The sequence below is a fragment of the Mauremys mutica genome, chromosome 9, assembly GCF_020497125.1.
Source record: "Mauremys mutica isolate MM-2020 ecotype Southern chromosome 9, ASM2049712v1, whole genome shotgun sequence".
Taxonomy (NCBI): Eukaryota; Metazoa; Chordata; order Testudines; family Geoemydidae; genus Mauremys; species Mauremys mutica.
In genome coordinates, this window is record NC_059080.1 from 42,408,462 (window position 1) to 42,433,083 (window position 24,622).

Below are 24,622 nucleotides of genomic sequence, written 5' to 3' on the forward strand. Positions count from 1 at the left end.
CCCTGAGCTGACAGCTCTGAACTGTGTGGGGCCTGAGGCATGGCATGGTGCTCAGCTCAGAGCTTTGGGGGCCTGCTAGGTAACTTGGGTCCAGGCTCTTGGACACCTTGAAGATGCAGACCAAGATCTCTGCCCCCCAGACCTCCCACAGTGCTTAGACCCTGTGCCCCACCCTCAGACTCCTGCCCCCCACCCACTTGCCCCTATACCCAGGCCCCTACCCCCCCAGCCCCTATGCTGTGCTGCCTGGGCCTGTGCTCCCCCATCCCTTAGGCTGTGCCCCCTGGCCCTGTGCCCCCTAGCCCCATTGACTATGCTCTGGCCCTGTGCCCCCAGCCCCATGCCCCCATCCCTGGGCCCGTGGCCCCACCTGTGTGCTGCACCGCCTGGGCTGCAGGCCCAGGGCCGTGCCCTCCATTTCCTAGTCCTTGGGTCGCACCCCCGGACCCATCCTGGGCTCCCACATACCTTAGGCCGCGCCCACGGGCCCCTCATCTCCTAGCCCCTGAGCCGCACCCCCGTCTCTGGTCATTTCTCTCTCTAGGACCCAGTGACGTAGGATGGGGTGGAGGTGAGAGTGACACACGTCTCAGCCAATAGGAATGCGTTCCAGGTGTTGGGGGCGGAGAGTCAGGTCGAGACGGGCCAATGGTAGCTGCTGCCGCGCCCCACCTCATCGGGGTGGCCTCTCCCGAGTCCGGACGCTGGAGGGAGTGAGCGGCCCGGCCAGGCTCGGCTCGGCTCGGCTCGGCTCGGCCTGGCCTGCGGAGCCGGCAGCGTGACCAGCCGCCAGGTGAGGGGACCCTGGGGCCGAGCAGGTCGGAAGGACGGCAGCGGGGTGGGGTGGCTCCTGGTGCCTGGGGAGGCGTCACGGCTCGGGGGGGAGCGGAGTGGGGGCGTCACGGCTCGGGGGGGAGTGGAGTGGGGGAGAGGCGGGGGGGGGGGGTTACGGCTCCGGGGGGTGGGGGGGAGCGACGTGGGGTTACCGCTCAGGAGTCGGCGGGTCACGGTTGGGGTGAGGGGAGAGGTGTCACAGCCAAGTGTACCCAGTTGGGGGTGGGGGCTGGCTGAGTCTGGGGGTTGTGATTTGTCTCCTTAGACGGAGCAGCCTCTCCCGGGGTGCAGCAGAGCTCCAGTCCCCGGAGTCCTTGGCTCAGGGCTTAGAGGCCATTAGTGTGAGGCCTGGAGTTCCCCGTTCCAGCGGAGCAGGCATTTAGCTCCCATCCCCACTCTCTGCTCCCCACTCATTGTGCTCCTTTCCTCAGGTGATGGGCTCTGCAGGGGCCGAGGTGTGTGCTGCCACTCTCCCTGCTCTCCTTTGGATCCAGCTTGCCTGGCGTGCGGTATCTGTAGATGCCTCTGTACTGCCCTGTCTGGCTGTGCAGAAAAGTCCAGAGAGCCCTGTGTGGGATGATGGGTTGTCTCTCCTTGTGAGCTGGGGAAGACATTCTTCTCCTCTGTTCATTAGTTTCTATCTCTGTTGTCTCACCCACCAAATCTGTGGTTTTTGTTTTGCTGGTTTTGTTTGCCCCCTTTCTCTGTTTTTCTCTGCTGAAGGGGCTTTGTGCAGATTCTGGATTTGCACTTGTCAGAGTTCATGTGTAATGTAGCTACACAAATGGCTTTATAATTGTGCTCCATATCTTTAGCTTTCATTTAAAAACAAATTTTCCACCCAAGATGAGTGTGTGAAGTGCTCCCTTCCCTTATCTGGGTGGGGGATGGACCTGAAACCTAATGATGGCAGCTTAAATGTAAACATTAACTGTTTCTCTGCCACTTAATGTACTTAGCCAGATTGTCCACTGCAGTGAAAGATATTTGGGTAGGGAAGAGTCTAGTGAATCATAGAATCTCAGGGTTGGAAGGGACCTCAGGAGGTCATCTAGTCCAACCCCCTGCTCAAAGCAGGATCAAACCCAACTAAATCATCCCAGCCAGGGCTTTGTCAAGCCTGACCTTAAAAACCTCAGAAACTGCTTATTATTGAGATGAGAAACTAGAAGTTCTAACTCCTGAGAGTTACTACCTTCAGACCTTTCTCACAGGAGGCAGGGAATGAAGGGCTGCATCTTGTCCCACATGCTAAAGGCATCCGCCAAACATCTTTTACAAAGCAGTTTTTATTGGTAATATCAAAATAATGCTGCAAACTAAAAACTTGATGGTGATGTAAAACAGTAATATAATATATTTTTAAGAACCAGGAGGAGGATGCTATACTGATTGTATTTTCATATTGAATTAACTATAAACCTCAGTTCTACATTTATATGAATCTGCCTCAAAGTGTCCAGGGTGTAACACCAGTGTGCCCTGCAAACCAGGAGGCCATGTTCCTAAGGTGGTTGGGTGAGAGGCTCCTCTCCTGCAAACTTCAGGAGGTCTGCAGTAGCAGGGGTGCTGTGGTTGGCAGAGAATTAGAAAAGCAGTAGAATGAGGGAAGAATGGATAGACCAAAGAAAATCCCACAGTTCCACCCCTTATGAGTTCAGTGTGTAAATCTTTGCAACTAAAGTAGCTTTAGCTATGTGGTGCACACCTGTCTTTATTCCCTCTATGCACCCTGCATTTTTAGCTAGTTGAGGATAATTGTGATGGGAAGAGAACTTGGGGAGGGTCTTTGCTGCATGAATCAGAGAATGAATGATTCATGCAACACATAATTTAGGTCTAACATGTTGCATGGGGGTACAGGGTCTGAATCATCTTAGAGGGACTATAACGGACCCACGTTACCAGGAAACCCCATTCCAGACTATAAAGTGTAAGTAGTGGTCTGCTGGCTAAGGTCCAGAAGGTGGGAGTCCGGAGACCTGGGTTCTAATCCTGCCTCTGCAACTGCCTAACTATATGTATGATCTTTAAATAATGTGAGTTCCATGGCTGAAAGAAGGATGAGAGAGAAGGGATGGTGTGATGTTTAGGGGCTTGGGACTTGGACTTGGGAGACCTGGGTTCTAGTCCTGGCTCTGTCACAAATTTCCCTGCATGTCCATGGGCAAGTCACTTAATTAGTCTGTGACTCAGTTCCCTGTTTGCAAAATGGGGATAATACATCCCTACCTGGATATAACTTCACTAATGTTTGTGTGACACACGTGTATTTTAGTGATGGGGCAATATAAGTACCTAGACAAAGTGCAAGATATTAAGATTTCTCTACAAAGATATGCTGTGTGCCATGACCTCATGAGGGTAGATATAAAGGCGGAACTCTGGAGCTACAAAGGCTGTCCTCTCCCCATTAGGCAAGGCTGACAATTCCTGTCAGCTGCAGATATCCTGCATAGAATGACTCAAGCTGTGAGAGCTGGTTGTGTGTGGAGGAGCTGGATCTGAGGTGGTGGGAAGAATGTTGTGCCTCTAATTGTAAATTGGGCAGCTCCCTTGATCCATGTGCTGTTCGAGGGCACTGCTGAATAGCATTCAAGCCCATGGTGATGTCCTTGTCTCTCATCTCTTTAGTGGCCGTGGCTGGACTTTTGATGATGCCGTGTTTTTCAACGAGAGTGGAGCAGAAGCTGGGCTTTGGTTGGTTGCCCTACGCCCTGTGAAGAAGCAGTCATGTCGGTGATGGTGGTGAGGAAGAAGGCGATGCGGAAATGGGAGAAGCTGCCAGGCAGGAACACCTTCTGTTGCGATGGTCGCATCATGATGGCTCGGCAGAAGGGCATCTTCTACCTGACGCTCTTCTTAATTCTTGGCACCTGTGCCCTCTTCTTTGCTTTTGAGTGAGTTCATGGTGGTCTGAGATCCCTGCTTTTGGAGGGTTTATGGGGCTGAACTAATTGCCATAACTTGAGAGTGAGGGAAGGAATTTGCCCCCTATCCTGGGGGCCTGTGGGTTGGGATTTGGGTTAAGGAAAGAAGGAATTTCCTGCCAGCCTCAGGTTCTTATTAGGGCTAACTAGTATATTGGGATTTTTGGTGTAGCTCACCAGATTAAAATCCAGTTTTTGCAGGGAACCTGCTGGGTTCCGCTCAATCCTTTCTGAAAGCTAGAAATCTCCTAGGGAGTCTCAATTTGTGACATGTGACCATTTATTGGAAAGATAGAACCAGTAATTATGTGAGGTTTTGGGCTCATCAGGGTTGTCTTTGATCGTGCATGACACTGTATTACTGTGGTACTCCTCTTACAATTAGTATAGGCACAAAAGTTTTGCTGGTTTAAAAATTTCTCTTGGTTAAACCAGTGTAACTTTCATGTGTAGACAAGGCCTTGATTCATTGTCATTGCATTTCTCCCTCCTCTCCCAAGGTGGGAGTGGGCTGTCAGTCCAGTCTGATGTGAAGAGGGTTGCTGGAGGTGCCACCTCATTGGCCAGTGTGGTGTACTGTGTCATGGTTACTGTGAATGGAGTGAAAGTTAGTTGATCTTATGTGGCCTGCATTGGGGAAGGAGACTTAATGGAAGAGGACTCAGTTTGTGAATGGCTTGTGATTGTCTCAAGATTGTTGCAACTCTCTGCTGTCTCTTGAGGGCTCATTTACAGCTGCTTTCTGGGGGACCAGCTCTGCTGAGCCTTGCCTCCTTCAGGGTATTTGTGATGCTGGCAGGTATCTGATTGTCCTGAATGGTACTCTGTAAAGCCCATCATGTTAGCCAGATGTCTCTGAGCTGATAGGCCAGTGCATGCTTTAGAAAGCAGAGGAAGGGGACCTCTCTTGAGATCATTTTCTGCAAACTAAACCAACGTTGCCACTTCTAAAACCTGCTGTTTGCTGGAGATGATGTACAGTGTTTGGCAAACAAAATTTCCACTCTGGTAACCCAGGCGTTTATGGATTGCTCATTCACTAGCCTAGATATGTCACCCCAGTTAGGTATCTTTTCTTGACTTCTTCCTCAAAACTTTACCTGAACCTGGCTCGCTCCTCTAGATAATGGATATGGCTGAAACCCCTTCAGTGTTGATGGCCTTTCTGGAACATCCTATAGAGCAGTGGTTCTCAAACTTTTGTACTGGTGACCCCTTTCACACAGCAAGCCTCTGAGTGCGACCCCTCCCCTTTATAAATTAAAAACACTTTTAAATATATTTAATACCATTATAAATGCTGGAGGCAAAACGGGTTGGGGTGGAGCCTTAACAGTTCATGACCCCCCCATATAATAACCTCGAGACCCCCTGAGGGGTCCTGACCCTCAGTTTGAGAACCCCTGGTATAGAGAGGTTTGCCAGGTCTCGTGTCTTAGCAGTAGCAATGAAGGGACTGTCAGGTCATAGACAAGCTTGGACCGGTGAAACTAGGGTGACCAGATGTCCTGATTTTTGTAGGGATAGTTCTGATATTTGGGGCTTTGTCTTATATAGGCGTCCATTACCCCTCACCCCATCCCGATTTTTCACACTTGCTATCTAGTCACCCTATATGAAACTGGCTTTTCTGCTTCATTGACACTGTCTGTTTCTGTACAATGGGTGTAATGTAAGCATGACATTGGGAATCCGGACTTCTGAATTCTAATCTTGGCTCTATCACTGACTCAGTCTGTGCCCTTAGGCAACGATACTTACCTCTCTTTATTCATTTCCTCCCCTTTTGTAAAATGGGCTAAGACTTCCTGCCTCGCAAGATGTTGTGAGGATGAATGAATGTGTATAAAGTGCTGCTGTTGTGTAAGTGCTTATTATGATGGATCCCTGCAGAGTCTGGCCAGCAGTGGAAGAGCAAGCCATGTTACTCTGCCTCGCACACTCTGCAGGCAGTCACTATTATTGGTGATGGTGTATTGAGGCCTACTGAACCAAGATTGCATTTGACTTTTAAATGTGTAAGATGTGTGATTACCTCCCCTCCACACACTCAGGTGAGCCAGAGGCCTCTGGAGGGCTCCCTTCAATCCATTCCTGTCAAGAGAATCCATGAGACACACCTCTCAAGGGCTGTCTGCCCTGATCCTGTGTGAGAGTGAGTGTGTGAGGGGGGAGGGGCTAAATTTTCCTGTGCTCTGGGGAGATGCTGGGGCGTCTTTCTCTTTCTGCAGTAGTTTGGAGTTTCTCTTTTAATGCCATAGATTCTGAAGAAAATTCCATCTGTTACAACTGATTGTTTTGAAGAGAGGGGAATGAATGTCATGGGCGGAAGTGGCTTTTCTAGTATCTCCTGACCAGAACCACACTAATGAGGGGTATGAATGCGTATTTAATTTAGCCGAAGCATTTGTATGGTCACACCTTAGTTGAGAGGTAAACAAGCCTTTGGAATGCCTGGAATGGGGAAGCGTCAGATGTAGTTTTTGAGTCAGCAGTGCCTTGTGAACTTTGTCCTGTGCAGGCTGTCCCTGGGCAGAATCAGAACCCCTCAGCTTGGCTCTGATTAATGCCTCTGACTTGTGGGTTAATGTTTTCAACACTTCCCTCTTTTAGTGTCTCCCCCCCCCCCCCCAAAAAAAAAGGGTTAGATCCCAAATGCTGCTGTCTTGCTGCGTCTCTGGTCAAATGACTTGGGGACAGATCACCCTTGTTTGCAAATATTCTTTGCATTCTTCCACTCTGAGGATCCGAGTGTCTCTGGAATGACACAGGAGACTGGCATTTGGGCTACCCAAAGTGTCCTTTTGAAATTGTGCTGAAGCAATGTAAGTGTTCACAGTAACTCCTCAGGAGTTGTCATTGCAGACAGCTCGTGAAAATCTCCATTCACCATATAGGGATGGCAAAAAAAGCAATGTTAGGCTGAAAGAAATAGATTGATATCCTGAAAATAGTACTGGAGGCCATCCCTTTGAGTGATATGGCATTGTAATATATTCAGAAATTGGGGTCCAGAGATGGGAATCCTTCTGAACAAAGAGAGCAGTTTAATAAAGAAGAGTGAGAAATAAAAGGGGAAATGAGACCTATACAAACGCATGAATAGTATAGAGAAGGTAAATTGTGCACTTGTATTTATCCTTTTTCATAATATAGAAATAAAAGGACATCCCATTTAATTGATAGGCAGTAATTTAAAAACTGTTAAGGATGTAGATTTTTACACAATACATTGTTAGCCTGTGGACCTGATTGAGGCCAAGCATTTAGTCAGATTCTTCTATTAATTTTGCTGTCATAGATTGAGAATATTCCCAGTTACATTAGGGAAAATGTATAAGGAATGCAAACTTTCCTGCTTCAGAGGCTGGTCTTGATGACTGTCATGTATTTTTTTTGTACACGGTAGGTTGCAGGGCTGCTACTAGCAGGTCAGACTTCTGTACCAACTATGGACTAGCCACAGAGCTTCCTTCCCAGAGAGAGACACTAAGGTCCTTTTCAATGTTCTGCGAGGTATGGCTGAGGCAAGCTTAATAAGGTGTTACACACATGGCAACCTTCTGTCTGAACAATATAATGCATCTTAACATTCCATTACATCTCCCCCTTTAAGTTCTACATTCCTGACATTTACAAAATTTGCACTATTGCACTATCTTTGAAATTCAGTATGGATCAATCTGTTAAGTGTCTCTGAATTGTACTGGTTTTCTAATTACATTACCTGAATACATCATAACTTAGTCATCGGTCTGTCCATTAGTTGCAACAACTGGCAGTGGTAGGTTTCGAGTCCTTGAGACTTCTTGTTCCGTAGAGTTTGCTCTGTTGATTGTTCTTTCTGAGGGACATTCTGTAGCTGTTGACAGTTTCTGCTGAACGCTCCATTGTTGGTCTTGGTCTCACATGATCTGAGTGCTGAATTTTTTTCTTTACAACCTCTGGAGTTGTCCATCTTTTTTTATTGCATGTGTAGGTTCCTTGAAGCTACCTCTGGAGGATCTGTTAATAGCCTTTCTCAGAGATGGGATACTGGCTTCCATGCCTCTCTAGTCTGGCAATTCCTGTGGTTACACAGGGAGGTCAAAGTCTTGGGAAACACTAGGGCATTGTCTTCGTTAGGGGGAAAAAAGGAGTTAACTAACTTGAGGTAAATTCAAACTATAAACTACCTTATCTTCACTAGGATTTTACCTCATTAATTACCATGTTAGCTAACACAGTTAAGAACTATATGTCTGCTGATAGCCCTCCAGGGATGCAGGCAGGTACCTAGCCAGAAGACCGAGGTCCAGTGCAGTCTGAACTGAAGGACAGCCAAGGTGCAATAACCCTCCAGTAAGGCACTCCAGGCTTACCTCAAGGGCTGTGAGGGGTATAGGTAAAGGAGTGAAGTCTTGAATGGAGGTGCCCAAGAAGCTAGTGCAACTTAGGGCCAAACCTGTATGGGCAGATCAAGATTGGGGGCACCTGGACATCAAAAAGGGGCCACCCCATTGGGAAAAGCCTTACCCACAACTTGGGATATACCTCTTGTCTAGTCCCTGTGGTCTGTTTTTCATGTGCGCAACCAGGACAACTATACTGAGATTGCCCCTTTATCAACTGTAGCTATAGTCAAGACTGGAGAACAGAAATCCAGATGCAGAAAAGGGCCCCTGCCAACCTGTTTGAACCAGTATGGATTGATGGGAAGGCAGTCACTGGGCTGTTGGACTTGGGGTATAGCCAGATCCTAGTGAGGGACCAATTAGTTGGTTTGGCGACATCCTGAAAGAATGGGGTGGCTGACTGGCTGGCTACCTGATGGAACAGCTCACTTTCACAGACAGAAGCATTTTTGGAACCATCAAAACTGGTGGGGATAGCAAAGGAAGGGGACTCTAGTGAGGGGACTTCCAGCCAAATCAGGGGACCTTCAACTCCCCGAGCCTCAGGAGGCTAATGTTCTAGCCCAAAACACCGGTTTTGTCCAAGAGCAGTGAGCTGATTAGATGCTAAGTTGGGCTGTGATGAATGGAGTAGTGGTAGATCCCCAGTGGCTAAGGCAGTGGCTGTACTTTGAGGTCAGGGATGAATGGATTTACAGCCTTGAATGAAATGGGCAGATGGGAGGTAAGAACTCAACTCCTAGCCCTGGGAGTTAAAGACAGGAAGTCTTATAACTAGCCCATTGAATTTCCTTTGCAGGATGCTTGGGGAGGGAAAAAAACATAAGTTGGGTAGTGGTCCACATCTACTGGCCCAGTGTATGCAGAGATGTCTGACTACTGTGCCTCGTGCCAATTAGCCATTCTCCCAAAGCACCTAAAGAATTCTTCCAAAGCACCCCTTAGTTGAGGACCCTTTTGAGATAATAGGGATGGACTTCATGGGACCCCTGAAAAAGAATGCTGTGGGGGTACTGGCATATTCTGGTCATCCTCAACTACGTGACCTAGTATCCCAAAGCGACCCCCTTGCACTCTAATGCAGCTAGCATCGTGGTGGAACTCATAAAGCTCTTTGTCCAGATAGCAATACCATAGGAGATCCTGACCAATCAGGGAACTAATATCATAGAATGTCAGCTTTGGAAGGGGCCTCAGGAGGTTATCTAGTCCAACCCCCTGCTCAAAGCAGGACCAATCCCCAGACAGATTTTTGCCCCAGATCCCTAAATGGCCCCCTCAAGGATTGAACTCACACCCCTGGGTTTAGCAGGCCAATGCTCAAACCACTGAGCTATCCTCCCCTTTTCATATGCTATCTTTCAAGCTCCTATATGGCTGGCTGTCACGGCGTATCCTAGCTCTGCTTTGCAAAACCTGGGAAGAGCAAGGACCACAGACTACGAACATAGTACAGTATGTTCACCAGCTAGGAGCAATTTAAGACTTTAGGATAGTGGTGCGCAACCTGTGGCCCATGGGCTGCGACCCGTCAGGGTAATCTGCTGGCGGGCCTTGAGCAGATGGTTACTGTCTGCAGACGGTTACTGTAAACAGACTGTCTCGCGGCCCGCCAGCAGATTACCCTGACGGGTCGCAGGTTGCCCACCACTGTTTTAGGGGCATTCACCAAAGAAAATCTGCTAAATGCCCAGGGGGCTCAAAAAAGCCTACAATTGAGGGGCCTGATTGCGGTGTTCAAACCAAGTGATTGGGTACTATTATTGCTGCCTAGCTCAGAATCCAAATTACTGGCCTATGGCAATGGTCATTTGAGGTGGTGAGACAAGTTGGCCCCGAGGTCCAGCAGCCAAAGAAAAGAAAGGAAAAAACCCACATATATACCACCAGAATCTTTTTAAAAGCCTGGAAAGTCTTCAAGGGGCTTCGTAGCCCCTTTTCCTTTGGCTCCTGAATTAGGACCCCAGGCACCCTTGACCCAAACAACCAACCCTGTACAGATGGGAGAGATGCTTCAACCCAAATAAAAAGCTGAGGTACAGCAGCTAGTTGACTCATTCCCCACTGAGTTCTCATCCTTACTAGGACCAGCCAACTTGGCATACCACCATATCGAGATGGCACCGTGACAGTGTGCCCGGGAGACTCCCTGGGCTCTCCCCTGTATAATGTGGGACACAATTGGGATGAACCACAGGCTATGCTTACCCTGGGAAGAGTTGCACAGTGAATGGAGAAGCCCCATTGTGTTTGTGCCAAAGCCAGAAGGCACAGTACATTTCTGCATTGATTTTTGAAAGATCAGTGCAGTATCAAAATTCAACACACACACAATGCCAAGGATAGATGAGCTGTTGGAAAGTCTGGGAGCTGCCAGATATATAAGTGCCTAAGATTTCACAAAAGGATATTAGTAAATACCCTGGATGCCAGGATCCTGGAGGGGTGTGTGTGAGGGACCTGCTTTTTCCACGCCCTTTGGCTTATATCAGTTAAGAGCACTGCCCTTTGACCTTTGTGGAGTAGCAGTAACTTTCCAGAGGCCAATGGACCACATTCTACAGCCATATAGACAATGCATGCTTGGATGATTTTACAGCCAAGATTGGGTTAGCCACGTAAAACAGGTCTCAGCAGTCCTTTTGTCCTTCACAGTTGCAGGCCTGATGGCAAACCCAGCAAAATGTAAAGTGGGGAACCGCAAGGCCACATATCTAGGCTATACTATTGGAGAAGGCCGAGTACAAACACTGGTCAACAAGGTTCATGCTTTGGCAGCCTGTCCCAGCCCCCTGACAGACAAACAAGTATGGTGCTTCTTGGGACTGGCCTGGTATCATCGGTGTTAGTCACTGTTATAGCTCTGCTCATGCATGTTGTAAAGGTTGGATGTTCAAAAAAGGTTCAGTGGTCTGAGGCCTGTGACGAGGTCTTTAAGACACTAAAGGATTATATGGCTCAGAAACCAGTTCTTTATAATCTAGACTTCTCAAAAAGTTTTATACTACAAACACAGGCCTCAGAGATAGAGCGGAGGACAGCTCTTTCTCAAGAGGTTGAGGGAGAACATCCATATTCTACTTACGTCGAAAGCTGTACCCCAGAGAGAACCTATTCTGTCATTGAGAAAAAGGCCCTGGCAGTGAAATGGGCCATGAACTCCAAGGTATCGTCTGCTGGGGACCCTTTTTCTCTGATCATAAACCATTTAGGTGGCTGAATACCATGAAAAACACCAATCTGATACCTGTCCCTACAACCCTATAGCTTCCAAATATTCCATTGGGCTGGTGAGATGCATCGAAATGCTGAATTTTTTTAATATGATGGTGGAAATCCAAACACCAGCTAACAGCACCCTGGTCCTCCTCCTCTTCTCCTCTCCCCCCCCCCCCACCCCAAAGGTGTGTGATGAGATGGATAAACTCCACAACAGATAGGAAAGATTTAAGAAGGTGCTCTGGAGTGGCCCCACCCCACTGCATCTGCAAGTCATGTCAAGAATGGAGGCGTTCAAGAGTGGGGAAGCTCAGCTGAGCAGTGGGCAGCTCTGAGTGTATGTCTAAGCTGTGAGCTAGGGATGTGATTCCTCTGCTTGTGTACATGTACATTAATGCTGCTTGAACTAGCCTGAGTATAAATAGTAGTGTAGCCACGGTAGCACAGGTAGCGGCAGCAAAGGCATGGCTGAGCCGAGCTGAGTACATACCCACCAGTTTCAGGCTGGTTTGTACTCAGCACAGCTGACCTGTGCTTCCAGCTGCCTGTGCTACCATGGCTACACTGCTATTTATACTAGTGCTAGCTCAATGTGTGCTAACATATGCATACACGCCCCTATCTCCTAATGTAAATGTAGCCTGAGAGTAGGGCAGAGTGCTGGGCCTCCCTGCTCTCAGGGAGAAGCCTGGCGGAAAACAGAGCCTACCCCTGCCTAAAAGGAGGCCCAAGTCCTCTGAGGTGAAGGGGGCTGTATCATATTCCTCTGCTGCTGACCCAGTGGCCTTTGACCCAGTGTGCAGCCCATCCGTGTCCCCTCTGAAGGAAGAGAGGCCAGCAGCCCAGCTTGAACTGGCTGCATGTTTTTGTTTATTTTCCTCCTACTCAGTTGCTTTCCCCCTATGACTCAAGAGGGGGGAACACCCAGAGGGAAGCGGCTAGAGGGCTGAGGCTGCATCCCTTTTGGAGTGCTACTGGGCACCCCCACTTGAGCAACTGTACCACCCCCATCAACACTCCAAGCGAGTGCTGTTGAAGGACCAGAACCCTAACAAGGCTAGTTCATATTGCCACTCACTCCGAGGGGAGGTTGGTAATGTGGGTACTGATGCCTTTCATTACACATGCTCCCTTTTATTGCTCCTCAGGTGACCTGGCTGAGAGTGTCTCTGTCGACTCTGTGTTAAAAGGAAATGCTCAGTGCACTCTTGCTTTATGATGCTCTGAATCTTGCATGTTCTCTGCCCTGTGTAATTTAGAAGCAACAGTGACTGGGCTGCATGAGAGGATGAGCTCTCCTATTGCTCTGTGTACTGCTTCAAACCTGAGGGGGGAATGGCCCTGACATTACCAAACACACTTGTTCTTCCTGTAACCATCTGACCATACACCCAGAGCAGATATACAGGCCTGTCTCCAATGGGGAGATTTGGTTCAGGCTCAAAGTGCGTATAGATAGAAGCTTGGCTTGTGGTGAACCAAAATGTGATGAATTGCTTCTCACTTTTGTAGCAGAAGGCCTCAATAAGTGGAGTTTGCATGTGGATCACTTTATGGATCATACTTTCAGCTTTGTGGCCCTTCTACTGTGGTTTTGGTTTAATTCTCCATGTGTAATGCATTATTGGGGGGAGGGGGGAACCTATGGACTTCCTTCTATGGCCAAAATAATCCCTCTGACTTTCCCCAGTGAAGTAATTAGATTGCGTAGCTGAGTGGATAAGGTACATTTCAAAGTGAATTTAATATCCTGCTGAGGCCAGGTCTATATAACTTGTCTCCATTCTCCCCTGCCCCTATCAATGAGATATAAGTGAAATCATACCAGTATTATAAAGCAACAAACAAAAATCTGGTCTAAAATAAGCTGTTTCTGAATGTAGTTGTCTTTCTGCATGTCACTTCTTCATGTGCCTGAATGCTTTCATTCGGTATTTTTATGTAGGTGGTGTTTTAGAGCCTTTGAAGGGCATGCTCCAAATTCGTCTCTGTCCTACATGTCATAGTTACTGTCATAGGTCTCACCCCCACTTAGAGCTGTTGGGTTCCAAAATGGGGACCTGCACTGGTTTCCCTCTAAACTAAAAATCCTAGTTTAGATCTGGTAAAAGCTGCCACCACCCAATCAGGTACGTGGATTGGGACACAGTCCTTCCCCAAAATCCTTGGGGATCCCAAGAGCCCCAAATCCATGGAGTTCTTACACCCAGGAGAAATAAACCATTCCCCCCTGCTTCCTCCCCCTTCCCTTTTCCTAGGAGAGATACCGGGATCCACTACAGAGGGATGCTTCCCTCCTTCCCTTTCCCTGAGAATCCACCCAAGGAAAGATCAACCAAGTTCTTAACAGAAAAGATTTATTAAAAAATAAAAAGAAAGTAACTTGTCTCTGTAATCCAAGATGGAACAATACACAGGGTCTAAACTTATCAATCTCTGGAGAGAATCCCCCCCTCCTTTCTTTCTCAATAAAAGCAAAGTAACAGCAAACAGGAATAAAGAATTTCCTTCTGCAAACACACAATTGCAAATGTAGAAATCAAATTATAAGACTAATCCGCCTTTCTAATTAATACTCACTATTGAATAGTAGGAACTACCCCAGGAGAACTTGGAGACATGTCTGGCCTCTCTTAGATCCAAAAAGAGAACGAACACTTACACAAAGAACACAGACAAAGGCTTCCCTCCACAGAGATTTGAAATTATCTTGTCTCTGATTGGTCCTCTGGTCAGGTGGTCATCAGGTACTGCATGTTAACCCTTTACAGGTAAAAGAGACCTTAACCCTTAACTATCTGTTTATGACAGTTACCTTTTGGCTTCTTCCATCATATCTCCTTTCTGTGGTGGTTTATCTATCAGTTGTTGCTCTGACTGCATTTCCGCTCAGCACAAGTACCACTAGCTGTGATGCTGCAGCAGCATGGGCTTTAATGTGAGCTGCGCAATGCGGCCTGGGACCCTGGGCTCTTACTTGAGTGGCTAGCCTGTCCTGAAGTCTATGCTGCCACAGCTACAAATCTACCAGTACCCCGAGCTAGACAGACTAAAGCTAGTTTGGATATGTATGTCAACTCATGCTGCCAATCACCTTGAATTGCACTCTAGACATACCTATGACTCCTATACTGAAATCATGCAGGGGAATTAGCGATTCTAGAGCTCACGCATCAACAAGGGATGAGAACCATGTTCTCAATAGAAACCTTGATATGAATTTATTAGGCAGAAACCAGCCTATCATCTGTGCAAGCTGTCACCTTTTGGGAATCCAAAATGAGACAGTGGCTTGGCTACATAGAGAAAATATAAATCCAGCAACTAGCCAGTAAACAAGTGGCCAGCTAGGTGTCCTAGCAGACCAGCTAGGAATCCCTCCAGTGCTTTGCAAGGAACTCTAACAGTAGGAACAGATAGTAGCACACAAATACCAAAGACCTTCTCTGCCTTTTTTATTATTAGGGAAAGCAGTTCAAGCAATAAACCACTAGATGGCAACAGTGGAGGCTATTTGGAGCTGGTAGCCCTTGTAAAGGCACAGGTCACACTTGGAGACACATCACCTATTGTCATGGATCAAAAACAATCTAGGAGACAGGAAGTAAAGAGTAGGAATAAATGGTCAACTTTCATCAGGGCAAAAGGTTAGCTGTGGGGCCTCAAGTTTCCATGGTACAGCCAATGTTTAATATATTTACGATCTGGAAAGCAGGGGTTGAGTGGTGAGGTAGCAAAATTTGCAAATGACACAAAGTTCCTTAGGTTAGTCAAGTCCAGAGAGGACTATGAGGAACTTCAGAGGGACCTAATCAAGGTAGGGGAAAGAGCAACATGACGGCAAGTGAAATTCACCATACAGGAGGGAAGAATGTCTGTTTTTTACTTCCATGCGTCGCTGTAGTATCTGAGCTCCTTCCATGTAAAATCAGAAGCAACGTCCCTAGAGGACTTCATGGAATCTCTAGCACTTCTCCCTTCTCAAGTTCAAAACTCTGCTTGGTGGTTTTGAACTCACATCTTACATGGTTCTAAATTAACTGTATTGACGTTGGAAAGGGATCTGGCCATCACTGTGAAGACTTCTGTTGAACGTGTAGCTGTGGTCAAAACAACAAACAAGCTGTTAGGAGGCACAAGGTATGGGATGAAAAGTAACACAGAGTATTATAGAGCGGTTATATAAATTAATGGTGGAACCTCATCTGGATTACTATAAGCAGTGCTGTTCACCCCATCTCAACAAGGAGACTGCAGAACTAGAAGGGGTTCAGAGAAGAGTGATGAGAATGAGTAGGCGTCTGGAAAAACGCAGGAGAAGAGTGTGATAGGTTGGATCACAGAAACCCCCCTGGGAGCTGCCAACTGATGTGTCAAGACTACCTCTGCTCTTGTTTTCCCTGCCATCTCAGGAGCGCCAACACAGACCCCAGGGTCTGAATTACCTGCCCCAAAGCTGCAGGTTTACTGAAAACAGCTCACAGAAGTGTGCTTGTCTTTAGTACTTAGATGCTCAACTCCCAATGGGATCTAAACCCAAATAAATCCGTTTTACCCTGTATAAAGCTTAAGCAGGGTAAACTCATAAATTGTTCGCCCTCTATAACACTGATAGAGAGAGATGCACAGTTGTTTGCTCCCCTTGGTATTAATACATACTCTGAGTTAGTTAATAAGTAAAGTGATTTTATTAAATACAGAAAGTTGGATTTAAGTGGTTCCAAGTATTAACAGACAGAACAAAGTAAGTTACCAAGCAAAATAAAATAAAATGCACAAATCTATGTCTAAACAAACTAAATACAGATAAGTTCCTCACCAGTTCCAGAATGCTCCCTTTTACAGACTAATCTCCTTGTAGCCTGGGTCCAGCAATCACTCACACCCCCTGTAGTTACTGTTCTTTGTTCTAGTTTCCTTCAAGTATCCTGGCGGGTGGAGAGGCTCTTTCTTTAGCCAGCTGAAGACAAAATGGAGGGGTCTCCCACGGGTTTAAATAGACTTTTTCTTGTGGGTGGAGACCCCCTCCTCACCCTGTGTAGAATCCAGTCACAAAATAGAGATTCGGAATCACATGGGCAAGTCACATGCCCATTCATGACTCAGGGCTTGCAGGTAGCTGCTATTACCCACATGCTACCTTGAACATCCTCAGGTAGACTTCTTATGTGGATTGGTGTCTTCCAAGCTCTTTTGTCTGTTAAGTGCTTCCTGATTGAGCACTTAACTTGCACATTCCTTTCCTAAGAAGTGACCAAATGTTCTAATTGAGGCTACTTAGAAATCAAGCAATTATACAGCCAATGTTCATAACTTTGAACACACAAATGGTGCCTGCATACAACTAGGATGAACATAACCAGTAGATCATAACCTTTACACAGATATGTTACATGGCATATGTAGCAAAACCCTAATCCAGTTATATCATACATACATTTATGAGCACCTCCCCATAAAGCCTTATGGGGTGCACTGTCACAAAGAGATTGAAAATATTGGGGTTGTTTTCCTTAGAAAGATGATGAAGAAGTGTCATGATACAAAACATAAAGTAATGGTCTAGAGCAGCGGTTCTCAAACTATGGGTCAGGTCTCCCAAGGGAGGTGCAGGAATGTTCCAAGGGAGTCATGAGCTGTGTGCCCTCCTTTTGGGGGGGAGGAGAGAGCTCTGGCTTGGGCTCTCCTTCTCTCTCCCCCCACATCACTCACCAGGAGATGGCTTGGGCTCAGGCTCTCCTTCCTGCACGCCCCCCCCTTCCCCCACTAGTCCCTCACCTGGAGGACACGGCAGGGTGCCACTTGTAGGCCCTGGGCGGTGGGGCTCCAGCTGTCAGCCCTAGGGTGGCAGCAGCAGCACAGACGTAAGGGTGGCAATGGGGCTTTTCCCATTTAATGTTTAACATTGCCACTCCACCCTTACTTCTTCACTGCTGCTGGCGCAGCACTGCCTTCAAAGCTGGGCACCTAGCTGCTCTCTATTCTGCCTGGGCAGCAGTATATTTACTTGTTTTGGCAGGGGAGTGTAAACAAATACACAAAGAATGGGGGCCGGCCTGATCAAATAAGTTTGAGAACCACTGGTCTAGAGAAGACATATCGGGAACGTTTGCTCTCCCTGTCTCATAGCACAAGAACAAAGGGATGTTAAATAACTGAAAGTTGGCAAGCTTAAAACTGATAAAAGGAAAGACTTTGTCCCACGTTGTGTGATTAGACTGGACACTCACTGCTACAGGAGTTCATTGAGGCCAAGAGCTTAGTAAGATTCAGCGAGGGACTGGATGTTTATAGAGAGAGGGTAGATACCATTGTTTAAAACAATGTTTTTATTTAAATCCTATTTTTTAAATGTATATACATTTTAAAAAGTTATAGCCTATGTTAAGTCAAGCTTACTATAAACTATTAAAATCACTTAAATAAAATTTTAATAAATCAAGCAGTACATGTTTACTGCTGAAGTTTTAAAGAAAGTCAAAGCACTGAATTAGTAGAAGTTACTGGCTGAGCACCTGAAAACTAGGGTTTGCTGAAGTGCTACACCAGCTTTTGACAGGAGTAGTTTCTTCTGCAGGTGCAGAGAATGCTTTCTTCATTTCAGTTTATTCAACTAGTTCAGTTTAGTGACTAGTTATTCAAACTTGAGAAAAGCTTTGTGAAAACGAGGAAATGCAGAGTTAAGGTAAAGGTCTGTGCAGTCTTAACTCCACCCTCCTGGAATTGGCGATAGCCACTAGCTGCATGAATTCCAGAGGCATTCACGGTGTAGCTGTATTTGAATGGTAGAGAAATTAGTTGGAGCAGCTTGGAAGAGCTGTGATTGTGATATGAGGTGATCTGAATGTCTGTGGCCCTATGTCGGTATATTTGAGCCCCTCTCCTTGACCCCCTGTGTGTGTGACAGAAGGAAAGAGGTGCATCTGTACCATGAGAGATCCAGGATGTCTCATATCAGCACTGTGTCAGTAGCAGGGCACAGGCCTTCTTGCCATGGGGGTATCAGCAGTTAGTTGGAACATGTGTGGCCTGTGGGTTTAATTATAGTAAGTGAAAATTGTGTGTGTGATGGTATGTACATAAGGGTAAAGGATTTGAAGGAGTTGTATAATTTAGGCTACTCCACGAAAAGACCCCCGCATCTACTAAGAGTATGAGTGTAGGGAGCTCTTGTTCAGTACAGGGCAAAGGCAGACTGTGTGTGTGTGTTCTGGGCTTATTGGGACATTGCTCAAAGATGGTAGAGTTACGGTTGCGTGGGAGTGCACCTTGACTCTGTACTTCCTGATTTTCATAAGTTTGAGTTTTACTGACCTAGACATTCTGGAAGGGCATGAGCTATCACTGGACAACTTTCACTCTGCATTAACAAACTCTTTTTTGTTGTTTAATTTCCTAATTTTTTTAACAAAGAGAAGGGTTGGTAGGACGTAGTGGTCATGTAGGCAGTTGTAGTTATCATGTAGGAGTGCAGCCCAGATGTTTTTGTGGCCAGGTGACGATAATACCTAGATCTTACTTAGGGCTAGTAGCCTTAAGGAAGGAAACATAATTATTTTCATTGTAGAAATGTGTGAACTGAGGCACAGAGAGATGAAGTCACTTGGCCAAAGTCATCCAGCAGGCCAGTGTCTGAGACTGGGACATGGGTGGTTGTGCCTAGGGGTTGGATCAGGAGTTGGAGCCCAAGATTGCAGCTGGGGTCAGAGATGAAGTCAGGAATCTGAGCCCAGGGTTAGAGCCGGTAACCTGGAGTGAGGCAAGGCTTGGAGCAGGGCTGTGTTGGGCGCAGGAAGAGGGCTGGAACAAGGTGGGAGCAAGTCTGGGAACAAGCAGGCACAGGAACTGTCACAGCCGTGGGTGAGTGCTTTGAGCAGCTGCCAAACTGCTTCCAAAGTGGAGAGGTGGTTTGCTGACTTCCACCCAATCAGGCGGTGTAGACAGTCAGGCAGCCTACTACAGGCTAGCTGCACTCATTAAGTTGCCCAGAGACTGGCTCTGCTGCAGGACCTGATTCCTGACAGTACTCCCCCCACCGAAGGGCGCCTGCTAGGAGCCTCATGGCCCGGTTTCTCGGGGTACTGCCAGTGGAACTCTCAAATATGTCCAGGGCATGGATATTCTCTCCCAATTCCCAAGACTGCTTTCCTGGACCATAATCTCCTCAGTCTACCAGTTATTGGAGGCTTCCCCTAACTCGCCAAGAGTCAAGGATTTGGTGGACCAAGCACTCCTGCTGTCTGCAAACCTGTGTGTGGTGAGTTGATCAATTTGGGTATAGGATCCCGTTTTACAGCTTTAAAAGGTGAGATGTGAAAGATGGGTGGATTTTCAAGGACTCTGGCAGCTGTAACCTGAAGGCCTTTGGGTTTACCCATTCTTTAAAATATTAAAGGGCCCAGGTATTGGTAGTCTAGTTTGGCAGATGGGCAGAGAGCCATACCTTGTCCCCTATGGCCAGATTGGGGCCACCCTAACAATTTTGGTCTGCCTGGTGTTTATAGGCTTCATTGGTGTACTGAAAGTATTCCTTGATCTCCCGGTATAGTCACTTGGTATAGGATGGAGGCTAGTTCACAGCAGCTGGACTGGGGAACTTACCAGTAAGTCTTAGTGGAAGTGGGGGTGAAAGCTATAGTTTTCAAAGAATGGGCTATGTTGGACTGAGGTGTGGATTTCATTGTTAACACTCAAATTTGGTGTGGCACGGTAGGGGGAACCAGTTGTCCTGGTGGTAACTCAGAAAGCAGCAAGGATACTGTGCCAAGATTTGACTCTCTCTGTTTGCCCATGAGTCTGTGGGTGATAGCTGGATGAGGCAAGGGATTCAATGCCAAGGAGTCAGAATGCCACCAGAATCAGGAAATGAACTGTGGTTCCCAGTCCTATACAATATCTGCTAGTAACTTGTGGTTGCAGAAGACATTGTCCAGGACAAGCCGAGCTATCTCCTATGTGGTAGGAACAGTAATGGTATGGAATGAAGTGTGCCATCTTTGGTAGGAGGTGAGTGACAACCAGATTACTGTGTGTCCCTGAGAGTGTGGCAGTTCTATAGTGAAGTCTGGAAGTCCACTGATATAGTAGACAGGCTATGGAGGCCTCGGCAGAGGCTGGAGGAGACCTAGGGGTTTTGAGGGTGCAGTCTTGGTACAGGCACAGAGGTTGCAGACCTTTTATATAATCCTTGATGTAAGATCGTTGGCCTGGCCACTAGAAGCAACTTGAGATCAGATTCCAGGTCTAGAATTGGCCAAAATGGCCCACAAGTGGCAAATCATAGCATGGCTTTCCTACCTGAAGCCTAGGTTGTCCCTCCAGAACATAAATACAACCGTTGCGACAGAGTTCTCTTGTTGGAACTTGGCATTAGCCTGGTACCTGCATAATTCAGGATCTGGCAGATCTGGGTTGCGAATGGGTCATCAGGGAATGGAAGGAGGATGGCAGACTGTTGTCGGTCATTCCACTGACAAAGTTGGACACCATGAGCATAGTGGAAGAGAGCTCTTCACTGGGTTTGAGATATTTGTCTTTGCAGGATAGAGCATCTGCCTTCCTGTTTCTTGTCCCTGGGCGAAAGGCTACTGCAAAGTCAAAGCTTGCAGGTCTGGTGTTGGTTAAGGTGTTTGTAGTCTGTAGGTATTCCAGGTTCTTGTGAGCTGTCAGGAGTTTGGACTGGGAATTGGGCTCCCTCTAGTATGTAATTCCACTCCTTGAAAGCCACCTTGATAACCAGTAGCTCCTGGTCCCAAATCTCTTTTTTTTTTTCCTCCTGGGGTTAGCTTCCAAGAATAAAAGGCTCAGGGGTGGAGTTGGTTGTGGGATGATAGATAAAACTGCACCAGTGGCAAAATTCGAGGCTTCTGCTTCGATCCTAAATGGTTTAGTGGGATCTGGGAGAATCAGGATGGATGCTGAGGTGAACATCCTCTTCAGCCAGTCAAAGGCTGACTGAGATACTGTGGACCTGGTGAACTGGTTCCCCTTTTGGAGGGGTGTCATTATGGGTGCAACCAAGCTAGAGACTCGCCTGTAGAAATTGGCAAATCCCAGGAATTGCTGCACCCCGTGTACATCCTTGGATGAGGTCCAGTCAGATATTGCAGCCACCTTATGCGGGTCCATGGTGTGTCCCTCAGGCATGATGAGATAGCCCATGAATTCCGCTGTGTCCTTATCAGACTTGTATTTCTTAAGCTTCACATAGGTATGGTTTTGGCAAAGTCTTTCTAAGACTGTGCAAACATGATGATTGTGGAGATTCAGAGAAAATGAGGATGTCATCCAGTTAAATGACGACAAATTGGTCCAGCATGTCCCAAAAGATGTCATTTAGGAAATGCTTGAAGGTCGCCAGGGCATTGTACAACCCAAATGGCATAACTAAATATTCCAGGTGCTCATACCTGGTTCATTCATCATCTTCTCCTTCACTAGGTTATAAGCTCCACAGAGGCAGGGCTGGCTTTAGGCCGATTCGCCCGATTCCCTTGAATCGGGCCCCGCACCTTAGACACCTGTAAAAAAAAATTTTGTTACTTACCCGGTGGCGGTCCACGGCTTCAGTGGCATTTCGGCGGTGGGGGGTCCGCTCCAGGGGTCTTCAATGGCATTTTGGCGACGGGGGGTCCACTCCGGGGTCTTTGGTGCTGCAGAAGACCCGGAGTGGACCCCCCACCGCCGAAGCCCCGGACTGCCGCCAGTATTCGAATCGGGCCCTGCAGTTAGTAAAGCTGGCCCTGCATGGAGGTTCATCTTTGTGAAGGACAGAGTCTTTAGAACAGTTCATTAATAAGCAGTCAGGAGTATTGGTTTTGGGATTGTAATCTTGTTCAGAGCTCTGTAAACCACACAAAGCTGGAGGGAGGCATCTTCACCACAAAGAAGTTTGAGGCCCTTGCTGGGGTTGTGGAAGGGTAAATGAATCCCTTTTGCAGGTTTTCATGCAGATAGCTCCATGAGTGACAGTAAGTTTGAGTTTGGAGAGGGAGTGAATGCGCCCCAGGGAACCTCTGCTCCTGGCTAGAGGTCAATGGGGTAGATGTAGCTGCAATGGGGTGGTAGGGTGTCAGCTTTTTTTTTTTTTTTTTTTGGTCAAACCTGTCAACATAATGTTGATATTTAACAGGGTTTCTGGGGGCACCTTTGGATTGTCTTTGTGTCTCTGGAGGATTGTGTAAGCTACAAAGGGTTGCTGGTTCCAGCTCCGCTCTTGGCAAACAGGATTGTCAGCAAGACGGGGAGTCAAAGTATACTGTGCCGGATCACTGATGGATGCCAGATGTCAGAGCCAGGTTACCTGGAGTGGGGCAGGAACAAGGCTGGAACTAGGCAGGAGCTGGACTGGGAACAAGCTGGCACAGGAGCTTTTGCAATTGTGGAGGAATGCTTTGAGCACCCGCCAAACTGCTGTTGCTGCTGGGTTTAAGATCTGGTCTGCTGACTCTTTCCACCGATCAGTCAGCCTACTGCAGGCCAGTTGTCCTCTTTGAGTTGCCTGGTGACTGGCTCTGCTGCAGGCCCTGCTTCCTGACAGTCAGGGTATGGCTACATTTACGGTTTGCAGCGCTGGTAGTTTGCAGCGCTGGTCATCCAGCTGTGCAGGGCCAGCGCTGGTGTGTGGCCACACTCACAGCTACCAGCGCTGGTGTGTGGCCACATTTGCAGTATTTGCAGCGCTGTTGGGAGTGATGCATTATGGGCAGCTATCCCAGCGTTCAAGTGGCTGCAACGTGCTTTTCAAAAGAGGGGGGTGGAGTGGGGTCTAGTGTGACAGGGAGCGGGGGGAAAGAGAGAGGGGATTTTTGGAGCCAACACTGTGTGTTTAGCTTCCTGCATTGAAAAATCAGAACATGTTTCCGACCCCTTAGTCTTAACTCTTAATTGCAAACAGCCTGCAGCCAACACGACTCCCCGCTGTTTCACTCCCTCCCTGCCTCTCATTTGATTGTTTACAGCCAGGTACAGATGATCACAGCAAACAGGAGCTCTGTTTGTTTTTTAGATAAGCAACGGAGCTCCGATCGGAGCTCGTTCATAACAAAACAAAGAGAGGCTGCATAACAAAACAAAGAGAGTAATTTATAAAAGCATTCTGGGATACATCCTTATACCCTGGAGGCCAATCACAGCACTGGTGTGTGGCCACACTTGATGACCAGCGCTGCAGCACCAGCGCTGGAATCCTTATTCCCCATGCCGAGTGAGGTGTACAGCCAGCGCTGCAGCCAGGGAGTTGCAGCACTGGAAGTGCCCTGCAGGTGTGGCCACTTACTAATTGCAGCACTGGTGGAGGCTTTCCAGCGCTGCAACTCTCCAGTGTAGCCATACCCTCAGTGTCAAAGCTGGGAATAGAGCCCAGGTTTTAGGAGCAGGGGCGTCTCTAGCTTTTGTGCCGCCCCAAGCATGGCAGGCAGGCTGCCTGTCCTCTGACTGCCCCCAGGACCCCCTGCCCCTTATCCAACTTCCCCGCCCCCTTACCATGCTGCTCAGAGCAGCAAGAACTTGCAGCCAGTTGGAGCCAGCCATGCCACCCATGCTGCCCAACAGGAGTGGCGGGCCAGAGCGCTGGCGGTGCGGTGCGCTGAGGCTCCAGGGGAGAGGGGACAGCAGGAAAGGGGCCGGGGGCTAGGCTCCCTGGCCGGGAGCTCAGGGGCCTGGCAGGATGGTCCTGCGGGCTGGATGTGGCCGGCGGACCGTAGTTCGCCCACCTCTGGCATAGATGCAGCCTATACTGCTGGAAGGGGTTTTTCCAACAGTGTTGAATTAAGTTATCTAGGTTGATGGAAGCAGCTATGTGGACCTAGCGTCTGGCATGGACTTTGTGTGTCACGGCGAGGAGTGTGGTCTGTCCCACCTCTGCACAATATAGCTATTAAAAGCTGCACAATATAGCTTTTAATTGTAGATATCATGCCCTAGTTGTAGTGGGATGGGGACAATGGTCATGCTTTTGGAGTGTGTAATTGATAACTGAGTCTGTAGGAAATCTCAGGCATGGCCTGTGTCCCCCAAGAACTTGACAGTTTCATACTGGTGGTTACAGTAACTTTTAAGCATGTGAGAGAAGTCTCTTGTCCAGGTCACCCTCTCCTTCCCAGCCCATTAAGCCATTAGCATTTTAGAAGCTAATTGTGCACAAAAAGGTTGGTGGAATCTGTGAACTTCAAGAAAAGCTACTTTTGGGGGGTGCAGGTTTGGGAGGGGAGGCTGTATCATAGGAACCTCTTGCTCAAATGACCT

At 47.7% G+C, this 24,622-nt stretch overlaps 1 protein-coding gene across 1 annotated transcript in view; it reads left to right on the forward strand.

The window, feature by feature from the left end:
• The first annotated feature begins 671 nt into the window (after positions 1 to 671).
• Positions 672 to 24,622, forward strand: part of ZDHHC9 (zinc finger DHHC-type palmitoyltransferase 9) — a 38,479-nt gene continuing 14,528 nt past the window's right edge. The window contains exons 1-2 of the mRNA XM_045029834.1: positions 672 to 793; positions 3,469 to 3,734. Coding sequence (XP_044885769.1) covers positions 3,568 to 3,734 — 167 coding nt within the window. The 5' untranslated portion in view covers positions 672 to 793; positions 3,469 to 3,567. The remainder of the gene's footprint in view (positions 794 to 3,468; positions 3,735 to 24,622) is intronic.